This window comes from Phacochoerus africanus, chromosome 15 (assembly GCF_016906955.1).
Source record: "Phacochoerus africanus isolate WHEZ1 chromosome 15, ROS_Pafr_v1, whole genome shotgun sequence".
NCBI lineage: Eukaryota > Metazoa > Chordata > Mammalia > Artiodactyla > Suidae > Phacochoerus > Phacochoerus africanus.
The window spans coordinates 41,573,407-41,587,661 of record NC_062558.1 but is presented as its reverse complement, the minus strand read 5'-3'; the positions used below and the strand labels follow the sequence as shown (position 1 = coordinate 41,587,661).

The 14,255-nt window shown below is 46.4% G+C and overlaps 1 protein-coding gene across 17 annotated transcripts in view; it reads left to right on the top strand.

The window, feature by feature from the left end:
- The first annotated feature begins 18 nt into the window (after positions 1 to 18).
- The window catches only part of UBE3B (ubiquitin protein ligase E3B), a 59,759-nt gene continuing 45,522 nt past the window's right edge, over positions 19 to 14,255 (top strand). For 4 of the 17 annotated variants that reach the window (XM_047761783.1, XM_047761799.1, XM_047761798.1 and 1 more), the window contains exons 1-9: positions 19 to 388; positions 2,249 to 2,281; positions 4,655 to 4,757; positions 6,011 to 6,192; positions 6,352 to 6,472; positions 8,132 to 8,191; positions 8,611 to 8,715; positions 10,211 to 10,307; positions 12,152 to 12,237. In XM_047761783.1, coding sequence (XP_047617739.1) covers positions 6,032 to 6,192; positions 6,352 to 6,472; positions 8,132 to 8,191; positions 8,611 to 8,715; positions 10,211 to 10,307; positions 12,152 to 12,237 — 630 coding nt within the window. In that variant the 5' untranslated portion in view covers positions 19 to 388; positions 2,249 to 2,281; positions 4,655 to 4,757; positions 6,011 to 6,031. Of the gene's footprint in view, positions 404 to 445; positions 704 to 2,034; positions 2,105 to 2,248; positions 2,282 to 4,563; positions 4,569 to 4,654; positions 4,758 to 6,010; positions 6,193 to 6,351; positions 6,473 to 8,131; positions 8,192 to 8,610; positions 8,716 to 10,210; positions 10,308 to 12,151; positions 12,238 to 14,255 lie in introns of those variants that run through there. The other 13 variants (XM_047761791.1, XM_047761790.1, XM_047761784.1 and 10 more) reach the window with 13 other exon arrangements.

The following is a 14,255-nucleotide window of genomic DNA, read 5'->3' as shown; positions in this document are numbered from 1 at the left end:
CCCTCAGAGGGCACTTTCCTAAAGGATCCGGTGTACCCCCAGATATAGGATTCCTTCCTTCCAAATTTCCCGGCTCGAATACGCTGCATCTCCTCTCGGACGAGTCAGGAATTTATCCTGCTCCTGAATCATCTGTTTTTCCAGCTTACAGAGAGGAGGACACGATGTATGGAGGTTTTCCTTCCCGAACGCAGAAGCTCTAAGGAACTTTCGTTTCCCGGAACCGAATAGCTGTTTCCCGACGGAGCTCTCATGGAGAACACCCCGGGGCAAGATGGCGGTCTGGCCGCGGCCGCTGCCCCGGGTCTGGTACAGCTCGGCAGTTTGGGGCTGAAGCTGTGGTCACTGCGGCCCCGACCTCTAGCACCGGGGCCTCGAGCGGATAAAGGTCTATGGCCTGCGGGTAGCGAGTGGGGACAGGGTCTTGGGTTCTCCGGGGGGTGGGGCCGGGGACTTGGAGGGAGGTGGCCCGGAGGCCCGAGTCCCTGCTTTGCCTGGTCGGAGGGGCAGGTGCTGGGGGCTAGCTTTCGGGCTCCAAGGGTGTCTCTTCGAGTCCTTTTTACCTCTGGGACAATAGGCCTTTATAATCGGACTTATTCTGGGTGGAAAAGACTTGTTATTGTCGTTATTGATGCTGAGAAAAGACGCTGGGCCTCAGGAGTCATCCAAACCGGAGTTTGAATCCTACTTATTCTGACCTTGGGTAAATTCCCTCTCCTCTCTGAGCCTTACTTTCCAAGTCTGTAAAATGGAATAATGAGCTCGTGCCACAGAGGGTGTTGTGTAATTCAAGTTTTAGTACTGTGCCTGACACTCAGCTCTCAATAAAAGCAGCTGGTGTTAATGATATCAATAAAGAAAAACTTGGTAGTGATCTAACTTAGCCCCACAGACAGCCTTACATTCTCGACTTTTCTTTGCCTTCTGTGAATAGGAGGGTCCCCGGGTCTTCGGTATTTCACTTAAAATAAATGATCCTTTGGAGTTAGGAGTGGATTCAAATTCAGGGGCCTAGAGAGCTCTGACAAGACATGTCCCTTCTCTTTGTGAAGGTGGGATTGAAGATAGGCTGCAGGGGAGTTCCCGGTGTGGCGAAGTGGTTAATGAATCCGACTAGGAACCATGAGGTTGCAGGTTCGATCCCTGCCCTTGCTCAGTGGGTTAACGATCCAGCGTTGCCGTGAGCTGTGGTGTAGGTTGCAGATGCGGCTTGGATCCCGCTGGTGTCTACAGCTCCAATTAGACCCCTAGCCTGGGAACCTCCATATGCTGTGGGAGCAGTCCAAGAAATAGCAAAAAAAAGACCAAAAAAAAAAAATAGCCTGCACCTACATAGGTTGTAGCCTTCAATAAATGATAGCTATTACTATTAACAGCCCTGTTGCTTATTCTGAAGAAAACTAGACTCTTGAGATCTGACAGAGCTTTTGGAAAAACAGAAGGTGGTTAAATATCTATAGATGTCTGATACATGGTCCACTCTTAACAGATGGTTATGGTCATTCAACCTGGCTGGCCAGTCGTTTCCACCATGAGTGGAGAATTCTCTAGGTCTTGGGCAGCAGTTGGTATTTATGGTGTTTCACCTTTGGACAATACTGCTGGAGTGTCATGCTCTTTCATGGTTCTCTATCATGTTGGCCTCACCCAGCAGAGACTGATTTTGAACAGTCTTATGGCAATGTAGAAATAGAAAAGAGTCCTGTCTTAGTATTAAAATCTTGACTCTGTTCCTTACTAATGGTCTAACCTGGACCATGGGAGATAGTAAATGATCTCAAAGGGTTGTCCTTTCTTACATGAGATCACAAAGAAAGGACTTGACAGGGCAGTGGGTACTCAAAACAGTATGTTTCTTTTGGCTTTTCAGACCATCTTGGTTATCACCAATCCCTTGTTTCCTAATCTTTCACCGTTGTCGCCCTAACTGGATTGTAAAGTTCTTAAGGACAGTACAGTAAAGCTCACTTACATGCCATCTGCTTTCAGATAGATACTCCTTATGAATATTTTCCCTTTTAATCCTAATAACAGTGTCCTGGATGACTAAATCGAGATACAAGAGGGGCAAATTTTCATCTAATCCTTTTAGTAACTCTAGGAGGTAGGTACCATTATTATCCTCAATTTATAGATAAGGAAACTGGGGCCTAGAGAGGATAGGTAACTTGGCCAAATGAGGTAGAATCAGAACTAAAAGAACCAAAGGCTACCTGATCTGATTCAAGGCTTTTTCTGCTACACACAGCCTTTCCTTTGATCTTCCAAGACATTTATCAGAGTAAGTACTTGATAAATACTTCTGATGTGTTTCTATTTGATTGTTGCACCGTAATAGACATTATGTCAGTCGAGGAGGTGAATAAGAAAGAATTAAAAAAACTGCAAAGTATAGACCATTATGAGGTGTAAATAGAAACCACTATATAGTGTTGCTGAGGGGATGATAACCTCGAAGAAGGGATCTTATCATGCCTGGCCCCCTGGGAGAAGTGAGTGTTTGGAGATAGTGTTACAGCTATGTAGTCATAGTTTGCATGCAACCTCCTGTTTTTCTCTTGGGAAGAGGCTCCCTCTTCCGTCCTCCCACCCTAACCCACCCCCCATGAGGGACTATCTCCGTGTTAAGGAAAGAGTATGACTTGGGCTAGTTCGTCTGAGGTCTCAGGAGCTTGAAGCTGGTACCCAATCTAAACAGAGCCAGAGGTTCATAGCCCAAGTGACAGAACTGGTGAGTCTTAGTGTACCCAGGGATAGGAAAAACTCTTCACTGGTGACCATTATTCCCTACCCAGAGAGCCAGAGTCACTGTACGGATGGGGGCCTCTGCTGAAGAGTTTAAAAAAGGAAAACCTTTTGTGTCTATAAAAATGACACGTCAGGTAGACTTCCTGACAGTGTGCTCCATCAGCCCTCAATAGGTACTTGGTGTGTATCTCCTTCTGTCCTCACAGTCAGCCTCTAAGCTGATTAACAGATAAAGCAGAACAGCTCTGAGATACCTCCCTGCAGTACGTGGCAGAGCTAGGGGCCACTCCAGCTCCATGTGACTCCAAAGCACAGGGGCCTTTCACAGTGCCTTGTCACCTCGCCATGTGCCTTCTGTGGAGAATTCAGGAAATAGGTAGTTAGAGAAGCAAAATGCCCACAGTTCCACTATCTCAAAACAACCATTCTTTTTTTTAAAATTGAAGAACTGTTTAATCGAAGTATTATTGATATACAGTATAATGCATGTGTTACGGGTATATAGGAATTCCTTGTGGCACAGTAAGTTAAGGATCCAGCATTTGTACTGCTTGGGATTGCTGCTGTGGTGCAGGTTCAGTCCCTGGCCTGGGAACTACCACATGTTGTGCCCCCTCAAAAAAAGAGTTGCAGGTGTACAATTGTGATTCACAATTTTTAAACATAATACTGCACTTACAGTTATTGTAAAATATTGGTTATACTATGTTATAACATGTATCCTTTGTATTTATTTTTTTGACAGCTGCACCTGTAGCGTATGGAAGTTCCTGGGCCAGGGGTTGAATCAGAGCTGCAGCGGCAGACCTACACCACAGCCGCAGCAATGCGAGAACCAAGCTGTGTCTGTGACCTACAGTGCATCTTGTGGCAACACCTAATCCTTAGTTCACTCAGTGAGGCCAGGGATTGAAGCTGCATTTTCAGATTCATCAGGTCCTTAACCCACTGAACCACAATGGGAACTCCTGTACCGTATATCCTTATGGCTTATTTTATACCTTATAGTTTGTACCTCTAAACCCCCTACCCCTCCATTGCCTCTTCCTCCTTCCTCTCCCCGTTGATAGCCATTGTTTGTTCTCTATATCTGTGAGTCTGCTTCTTTTTTGATATATTCACTAGTTAAAACAACCATTCTTTATGGTGGTGTTTTTTTCCCCCGTTTTGTATCTACATACGCATATGCCTTTTTCTTTTTCATTATGTAATTGGGATCACGTTGGTTTGTAACCAGCCCCTTTTTCACTTCTTAGGCATAAACATTTTTCCAACTTGCTAAAAATGTCAAACAATTTTCAATGGTCTTTTTTATTACCATGTTTTTTAAATTGAAGTACAGCTCACTTACAACATTGTGTTAGCTTCAGGTGTACTCAATGGCTTTTTAACATTCCATCCCCTCTTATTCTTGGTTGCTGTCACAAAGCACATACAGTTTTAACTGAGCGACTTCTTTGAGCTCATTTTCATCCTATTCCCTTTAAACTCTGTGAACTAGGGAGATGCATCTCCCATTTAGGTCCAACATTAACCTAAATGGGAGATGCATTTTTGCTTTTTTTAAACTGGAGCAGTTTTTATTTTTCTCAGTGAAAAAGATACAGAATGCCATACCTGCACAACTTAATCCTGGAGTTCCCGGGTGGCTCAGCAGGTTAAGGATCCAGCATTGTCACTGGTGTGGCTCAGGTTGCTGTGGTGACACGGGTTTGATCCGTGGCCTGGGAACTTTCACATGCTGCAGATGTAGTCAAAAACAAACAAACCTAATCCTAAGTCTGGATTTTTTTTTTTTTCTTCTGCTTCTGCCAGAGAAGGTGAGCTCCTCTGAAGTGGGAAGCTGCCCTCGGCCGTGAGTCCTGTGCAAGATCACTAATGATTACCTGGCCTTTTTGCGTCATAGGCAGGTCCTCAGCTGAGCGCTCCAGACTTCCACTGCTGGGGCAGAGTGAACGATCCAGAAGACCACTGCCTTTCTCTCACCTGTCTTCTCACGCTCCCTCCAGGTGAACGTTTTGACATACTCTTACCTGTACTTAATCACGGTTTGCTTGCAACCTCCTATTTTCCTGCTGGGAAGAGTCTCCCTCTTCTGCTTCCTCTCCACCACCTCCTATGAGTGTTCGTCTCCATGTTCATTTGTCTTGAGAATTACTGATGAAAGACCCACATATAGGAAAAGCCTTGTTTAACGGGTGCGGTGGGTCAATGTTGAACAGGGGCCACAGAGGTCCCTCATCATATTGATGGTGGGGGAGCCTCACGTGAGCTTTTCATTCTTAAATATTTTCATGGGGGTGCTGCTTTGAGTGAAGTAACCTGGTAAAGAGAAGTTTCTCCAGAAGTCTGGATTTCGGAATAGTTCATTTCAGTGCTTGTGTCAGCTGGGCTGATTATATATTTTGGATAGAATGACAAAGTTGTCAAGCTTCTAAATACGTCACCTCAGTGTGTGAGGCTCTGTGGACCAGTACTGTGTGCTTTTGGCTAGCAGCCAAAGCCATCCCTTTGGGAAAAGACAGTTACTGGTGATTTAGATTAAAATGTAGTGGATAATTTAGAGCCTCCACCCATGGATGGGAACAATTCTGCTCTAAAATTTTCATCGGCCCTTGGGAGGCTGAGAACAGTAAGTACCACAAAATAAGTTATACTTAAAACCAAACGTATTCGATTTAAAGGCTTGTCTCACATTCTGGAAGCATGTACTTTTGGCTTTTTTATTATTTCAATGGCCCTTTAGAAAAAATGAAAGGCTTCTTTTGTGCTGGTAAGTATCAATAAATATTTGTTGGGTGAATGGATAAGATAATGATGACAGTAAATAATTATGTTTAATGTTTTTCCCTTAAGTCTTTACTTGGCAAAATAAAAGTTGATTGCTCAGTGAAATATCTTTTGACTTGAGAATGCCTGTTTTGAATTAGAGCTTTATGGATGGAATCGATTCATGTTTTGTTTATTCATGGGGTGATTACAGAGCCTGTAACCTATGCCAGGCACTGGGTTCTTTCTCTTAAGAAAATGTAATTATTTAGTACAGGAAAAAGCATTGCTGGTCTGAGCGGTTGCCTGAGAGGAGCCAGCAGGATGTTGGGACCTGTGCCAGGAGAGCTCTTAGCCCCTTGGAGAGTGCTGGGGGTCCTGAGCGGCCCTTTGCTGTGGCCCAAGTCCCTTCGTGCTCTTTGCTCCTGAGCCCCTTCCCTTGAGTGTTTTTCATACAATGATCTACCTCAGCCACTTGCCATTTTCCTTGCAGGGCTCGTGCAAGTTTGCAGACATGTTCACTGTTTCTCAGACCTCGAGGGCATGGTTCATTGATCGAGCCCGTCAGGCTCGAGAGGAAAGGCTGGTGCAGAAAGAGCGGGAGCGGGCAGCCGTGGACATTCAGGCCCATGTGCGGAGTTTTCTCTGTCGGCGTCGACTGCAAAGAGAAATCAGGTAGGTGTCAGGAACTCCTCAGTAATTTTCTTTGCTCCCAATTAATAGCCCCCCCAACCAAAAAAAAAAAGATTGCTATTCTCTTACAGTTCTTAAACAGCCTTCCAGCTGCTGTGAGCTCCTCATTCGAAATGTCTTTTTTCCTCTTTCCCTCCCTAGGAGAGAAATTGATGAGTTTTTAAAAGCAGATGACTCTGGGTCCAGTAAAAGAAGTGCACTTTGTATTTTTAAGATTGCCAGGAAACTGCTGTTCTTGTTCAGAATTAAAGAGGATAATGAGGTAAAGTAATAGCAAACATACACCGTGCTTACCATATGTCAAGTTTTTTTATAAGTGGTTGCTAAATATTAACTCATTTAGTCCTTAGAGCAACTATGAGACAGGTTGTGTTACCCCCACATCCTGCCCCTTTTGTTTTCTTGGAACCTGTTTTGTAGGAATCACACCCTGTGCTGGGGAATATTGTGATTTTTTTCACATTGACTGTTACAAGCACTTGTCCTCAGCTGCAGGCGGGAGCCAGGCAGGTTAGGCAGATGAAGGAACAAGCTACTCTTGAGTCGTAGTAAATGGTAACTGATGGGCAGTAGTGGTGAGGACCCTGGAGGAAGAGCTGGGCTGTGGACTGCCCTCCAAAGGGGTGGCTACACCTCAGCTCCAGCCAGTGGTAGACAGAAACTGTGTTTTTTTATTTTTATTTTTTTGTTTTGTCTACTTTTTTTTTTTTTGCTTTTTTAGGGCCACACCTGCGGCATGTGGAAGTTCCAAGGCTAGGGATTGAATCAGAGCTACAGCTGCCAGCCTACACCACAGGCACAGCAATGCAGGATCCAAGCCGCATAGTATCTTAGACCCATACTACAGCTCACAGCAACACTGGATCCTTAACCCCCTGAGTGAGGCCAGGGATCAAACCTGCATCCTCATGGATCCTAGTTGGATTTGTTAACTGCTAAGCCATGAAGGGCACGCCCAGGCACTGATTTTTTTTTTTTTTTTTTTTAAGGAGACAATGGATATCTTTGATACTCAGTTTTCTACTTTGTAAAAGTTGGTGGCTAATTTGAAATTTCTTCTAAAATCTACAAACCAGATAAAACATTGTAGTTGTACCTTTGGAATTAGAGCGATCAGCCTAGAAAGTACAATTCCAGGGAAGCAGCTGGTTATCTGTCACAATACTAAGGACACCACTTATCCGTGCCTCTGTGTTATGGGGGCTTAGGCATCCATTACTACTCAGCTTTACACTGTGCCAGACCCTCTTCTGGGCACTGGGGTCCAAGAAAGAAACAGGATGGGCAAGGTCTCTGCCCTGGAAGAGCCAGCAACCCAGCAGGAGAGGGAGGAGGACGACAGCAGGGAACATGCAGCCATGCAGAAGAGGACAGGCAGGTGCCCTGAGGTGACTCCCGTTTTCAGAGGAGACTGACCACAGCTCCATATGGCAGGGCAGCAGCCAGGGCCACCCCACTTCTAAGGGTGGGTCCCCAGCTGGTATAGCCAGAGTATAACCCAGGTTCCAGTTTCCACTTTTACTGCTTTTGCATTTTAAGATCAAAGTAATGATATGACAGTCTGTGAGGCAAAAGTCAGTATCCAAAGTGCTTACAAACGGCTGAACACAATTAGGAGGTGGCTACTAGTCTGCAGGAATCCAGGCCCAGTTTGTCAGATTGATCTAGTTTTTCCGAAGGGAATCCCAACCCGTCACACATGTAGCACCCCTCCAGCCTGTGGGCCACCAGTTTGAGCACCTCTCCTTGGCCCCTCTGATCCTTGGTCTCCACATCTGCAAGTGGGAATTAAATAGGATCCCAGTGGGGGTCAGCTGCCATCGCCCCCGCACACACATGCCAGGGGCCTACCGAACATTTGCTGCTTTCCCATTTCTCCATTCACTGTGGGGGTTTAAATGTCTATTCTGCCTTTCCGCAGAGATTTGAGAAGTTGTGTCGCTGCATCCTGAGCAGCATGGAGGCTGAGAACGAACCGAAGGTGAGTGGGGTGGGAGCTGGAAGGTCTCCCATGAGCCCTCAAATGGGCTGATTTGGCTCTGCAAGTTCCTGGTGAATGTTCTGACTTGGTTGTATGTGACTCTGCCAGTGTTCACACCATATACAAATCAGAAGTGGAGCAAAACATTAACAAAATACAACCGATGTCCTTAGCCTCTGCATCATCCAGGAAGCTGTTTTCTGCTCTTGCCTCATACTCAGCATGGGACAGTCCTTTCCCAGGCTATTTTATCTTTGGGTTTAGTGTTAAAATAAGTTCTATTTGCTGCTTATTTATCCATTCCTCCTCCTCCCTTATCTGGCTCTGGACCTAGCTAGTTGGTCCCATTCCAGTAGCTGGCATGTATGTCATTTGATCCCTGTGACCGCCCATTACATTTCTCTTTGTCCTGCTTGTAGGCATGGTACGTGTCCCTGGCTCTCTCCAAGGATCTCACCCTCCTGTGGATTAAACAGATCAAAGACATTTTGTGGTATTGCTGTGAGTTTCTTAAGCAGCTCAAGGTAAAAAAATAATAACAAAGCTGTAAGTGTATCCTACCCCCTTGAGACCTGTAGAGTATATTTTTTTCAGAGTCCTCATAGGCTATCCCTTTGTGATCTATCAGTCGGAGTCTAGTAAAGAACTCCTGGAGCCCCTGGTCCCAGAGAGCGCGAGTTAGATGCTGTTATCAACCTGAGCCCTCCTTCCATGAACAGCATTTGGAATATTGACCTGCATGCAGCACAATCTTGATGCCAGGGAATCTGTCTAGAACGATTTTGCTATAGTGGATACTTCATAGTTCACATTATTGGATTAGTCAGGCCTCTTGCTGCAGGGCAGAAGCCTACCATGAGTGCAGCTGGTAATACATACAAGCTAAGCAAGAAAGACAGTATTTTGTCATAGAGTATATTCTCCAGTGCAGCAGCTGGGGACCACCAGAGCCAAGGCTTCTGGATTTTCTCTCATTCCCTTCTCTCGTCTGTGTTCCCTTCTGGAACTACCTTGTCCTCTCCCTCCGTAATCATGATAGCTGGTGGTTCTGGCCTCTTATCCTTACTCTGTTTTGACTGAAGAGCAAAGGGAAGCCTCCCCCCACCAGTTCAGAAATCTGGAAAGACTCATAAAGGTCCAGTGGAATCCTGGTCTCAACCCTGAGTCACAGTCACAGTGGCAAGACAGGTAGGGTAGTGCCACCACCACCAGCCCCACCTGGTCGGGTACCCCCTCTTCTGTTACACAAAGGTGGGCAGGAGCCATTTCCACTCTGCACAGCGGGAGGGAGAAGTTTCAGGGCCAAAGCTTGGCAAGGACACAGGTAGTGACTGAGCAATGGAGCAGATGTACCCAGAGCCCCCAGTGATGCATTCCCAGACATGTCTCTCTCGGGGCACTTGTAAATAGCTCTTTTGGCCTTGACTGAGCAGCAGCATGAATTATAATCATGATTGCAATAATAGCCAGTATTATATGGTGTTATCTGTGTGTCAGGCACTGTACTTTGTGCTTTATATAAGTTGATCTTAATTTCTCATAACTCAGTAAAGAAAGAAAGTGTTCTTCTCTTTAGTGAACAGAGGAGGATGCTGAAGTACAGAGAGGTTAAGAAACTTACCCAAGATCACACAGCTAGAAGTTCTAAAGCCAGAAGTCTGAGCCCACAGTCCTTGTTATGTTCAGTTGCATTTCTTCTCTGTTGCTCCAGTGCACGTACACACGTACATGCATGTATTAAAGCCTAAATGCATACAGATAGCAAGCCAGCCCTGGTCATCTTGTTTTCGAAGACTTCTCAATTCTCCATCCCAAGAGTATTTCAGATTCTGTGGTCAGGCATAGTGTGCTGAAATCCCTGTCATTTCATTCCTAAAGTGGTCATTCCCCAAGAGGAATAGAATAAAGACTGACTGATAATCCTGACTCATTTGTTCATTTGCTTGCTATAAAGTGGCTGTTTCACTGTCTTGGACTGAAGGACGAGTGTCTTAATCTTACTCTCTTTATTGTTTCTAGCCTGAAATTTTACAAGACTCCAAACTCATCACACTGTACCTCACAATGCTTGTCACCTTCACAGACACTTCAACATGGAAAATTCTCCGGGGAAAAGGTCTGTGGGACTCACTTAAAAATCTTTCCTAAGTAGTATTTCCGTACAGAGTTTGGGGTCCTTTTCATCTTTTCAAGAAGTCATTTGCCACCACAAGCCTGAGGAAAAGCCCTGGGACATACACACGGAGATGCCTTTGGCACGTCCCGTCCCACTGCACTGTAGTATCCAGAATATGGTCAGGGGAGTTCCCATCGTGGCGCAGTGGTTAACGAATCCGACTAGGAACCATGAGGTTGCGGGTTCAATCCCTGGCCTTGCTCAGTGGATTAAGGATCCAGTGTTGCCGTGAACTGTGGTGTAGGTTGCAGACACTGCTCAGATCCTGTGTTGCTGTGGCTCTGGTGTAGGCTGGCAGCGGTAGTTCCAATTAGACCCCTAGCCTGGGAACCTCCATATGCCACGGGAGCGGCCCTAGAAAAGGCAAAAAGATGAAACAAACAAACAAACAAACAGAATATAGTCAAGACTGTGGGCTCCACCCTCCCTTCTCAGAATTTATGTCTGAAGGCACAGTCGTTCTGATCTCAGTTAACTCCCACAGCACCTCAGCCTCCAAGTGGTAAGGCCTCACTTAAGCCTCATCATTTCATTCGGAGAATCTTTGGTAGCAAAATAATTCTATTTTACCCATAAGTTGCATGTGGTAAAGCCGCTTCCTCCCCAAATGTTGTTCTCAGCCCTGTGTGTTTCATGAAGTGAGCTTCATCCATTCCACCAGTAGCCTGCTCACAGTGCCAAGTGCTGTGCAGGCACTTGAGAGCCGGTAAAGGTCATGTCCTCTGGGGCTTTAGGTGCTGAACCACTGTGTCCACTCCCCCTCTCTCCCAACACTTGAGTCTGGAGTGGTGGGGTGAGGTGGGACAAACATTGCAGAGAAGCCGTATACATGTGTGTGAATGTGAGTCATATATGTGGGTATGTACACGTGACAACAGCGTGACAGGTGGTGCTTGGGCGGAAGAGCGCAGGAAAGAAGCGAATTCAGTGGAGTGGGGAGGCCTTGCCTTGTCTGGGGCTCAGGCTTTCCTGAAGAAGTCATGTCAGGGCTGAGAGCTGGAGGGAGAGGGAGAGGGAGAGTTAGCCGAGAGCAGAGGAGGAACAGAGCCTTGAACCCAAGGGAACTGCATGTGCAAAGGCTCCGGGCCAGGAAGGAGGGTTTGTTTAAGACATGATCCTGGACTCTGGGGCGGATTTAAAATGGTGTGTTCTGAAGTTCCCGTCATGGCGAAGTGGTTAACGAATCCGACTAGGAACCATGAGGTTGCGGGTTCGGTCCCTGCCCTTTTTCAGTGCGTTAACGATCCAGCGTTGCTGTGAGCTGTGGTGTAGGTTGCAGACGTGGCTCGGATCCTGCGTTGCTGTGGCTCTGGCGTAGGCCGGGGGCTACAGCTCCGATTCGACCCCTAGCCTGGGAACCTCCATATGCCGTGGGAGCGGCCCAAAGAAATAGCAAAAAGACAAAAAAAATAAATAAAATAAAATAAAATGGTGTGTTCTGGGCCCTGCCAGGTTGTACCCAGTGGGGAGAGGAGGTGCCACAGGGAGTAAAGTGCCTCGGTGGGCATTAGAGAAGGTGCTACAGGAGCTTGGAAGCCCGGGGTGTTACTTATGGGAAATGTCAAGACCCTTCACCTAAGAGGTGACCCTTGAACCAGGCCTTCCAGGAGAGAGAATTCCGGAGATGTGGGTCTCCCTGAACCCCAGTACCAGACCTGTGGGCGGCAGGAAGGCCAGCCAGAGGGGCTCTTGTTTCCTTCCAGCCATGGGCCTGGGGCACAGAAACCATTTACATTAGGGCTAGAGATTTTTTTTTTTTTCTCAGACTTTTTGTCTTCATTTAGGTGAGAGTCTTCGACCAGCCATGAACCACATTTGTGCAAATATAATGGGCCATCTCAACCAGCATGGATTTTATTCTGTACTTCAGGTCTGTGACCCCCACCCCTAATCCGTGACTCATGCTGCAGTACCTGCACTTGGGTTGTTACATCTGGTGTCAGCATACCTGCTGCCCTCCTCATGGGAGCACTTTCCACAGGACTGGTTTAAGGCCTAGTGCCCTCCCCAAACCCTCCACCCCCGGCACCTTGAGACCCTTGTGGTTTGTGTAAAGGGAGGACAGTGACTAGGATCCCTTTATTGCACTACATTTTTGGCTCAATGATGGGATAATGTAGTCACTTGAAATTTAAACGTGGGAAGGCCTCAGAGCTCCTTCTTGGTTGGTGTCTAGAATTAAGTTTCAAGGTCTGGGTTCTTTTTTTTTTTTTTTTTTTTTTTTGTCTTTGTTGTTGTTGTTGTTGTTGCTATTTCTTGGGACGCTCCCACGGCATATGGAGTTCCCAGGCTAGGGGTCGAATCGGAGCTGTAGCCCCCGGCCTACGCCAGAGCCACAGCAACGCAGGATCTGAGCCGAGTCTGCAACCTACACCACAGCTCACGGCAACGCCGGATCCTTAACCCACTGAGCAAGGGCAGGGACCGAACCCGCAACCTCATGGTTCCTAGTCGGATTCATTAACCACTGCACCACGACGGGAACTCCCAAGGTCTGGGTTCTTAAACCGCCTTCCATCCACACTGCATGTTACTGTGCCAATTCATACATCTGGGGAATCACCAGAAAGCTAACTAATCACTGTTTAAAAGTACTTTGGGGAGTTCCCATCTTGGCGCAGCAGAAACGAATCTGATTAGGAACCATGAGGTTGCAGGTTCGATCCCTGGCCTTGCACAGTGGGTTAGGGATTCAGCGTTGCGGTGAGCTGTGGTGTAGGTCAAAGACGCGGCAGGGATCTGGCATTGCTGTGACTCTGGCGTAGGCCAGCAGCAACAGCTCCGATTAGACCCCTAGCCTGGGAACCTCCATATGCCACAGGTGCTGCCCTAAAAAGACCCCCCCCCCAAAAAAAAAAAGTACTTTGGGATTCTCGAGTTTGATAAATGACATCGATTTAGTCTGCCTGGTACTAAGATGGGCTCTTTCCTGGTTTGGTTTCATTTTATCCTCACAGCAGCCCTGCAAGGTGGGGTGGCAGCCAGAGGTGAATTATCAATGATTCCTTTTAGTGGAAGCTTCTACTTGATACCATAACTCTGAACTGCTAGTAAAAAAGTTGAGATTTTGGAGTTCCTCCTGTGGTGCAGTGGCTTGAGTATCCAACTGCAGTAATTCAGGTGTCTGTGGAGGTACAGGTTCAATCCCTGGCCCAGTGCAGTGGGCTAAAGGATCCAGCATTGCTGCAGCTGTGGCGTAGGTCACAGCTGCAGCTTAGATTCAGTCCCTGGCTGGGAATTTCCAGATGCCGCAGGTGTGGCCATAAAAATAAAAACAAGTTGAGATTTAAAATCTTGTATTTGAGAGTTCCCGTCGTGGCTCAGTGGTTAACCAATCCTTCTAGGAACCATGAGGTTGTGGGTTCGATACCTGGCCTTGCTCAGTGGGTTAAGGATCTGGCATCGCATGAGCTGTGGTGTAGGTCACAGATGCAGCTCGGATCCTGCGTTGCTGTGGCTCTGGTGTAAGCCAGCGGCTACAGCTCCAATTAGACCCCTAGCCTGGGAACCTCCATATGCTGCAGGAGCAGCCCTAGAAAGGCAAAAATACTAAATAAATAAATAAATAGAATGTTTTTTTAAAAATAAATAAATAAAATCTTGTGTTCTTTGTTAAAAGCTGTTAATTTTTTAAAACTGTATTATTTTTGAAAAAACTAAGTGTAATATTTAAAGAGTGATTTAACGAACTTCTACCCACATTATTTTTCTTTCATTTTTAAAAAACATTCCAACAGGTTTTTTTGTTGTTGTTTTGTTTTGTTTTACTTTTTAGGGCCACACCCTCGGCATATGGAAGTTCCCGGGCTAGTGGTCAAATTGGAGCTGCAGCTGCCAGCCTGTGCCAAACAGGATCCAAGCCACGTCTGCGACCTACATCACAGCTCA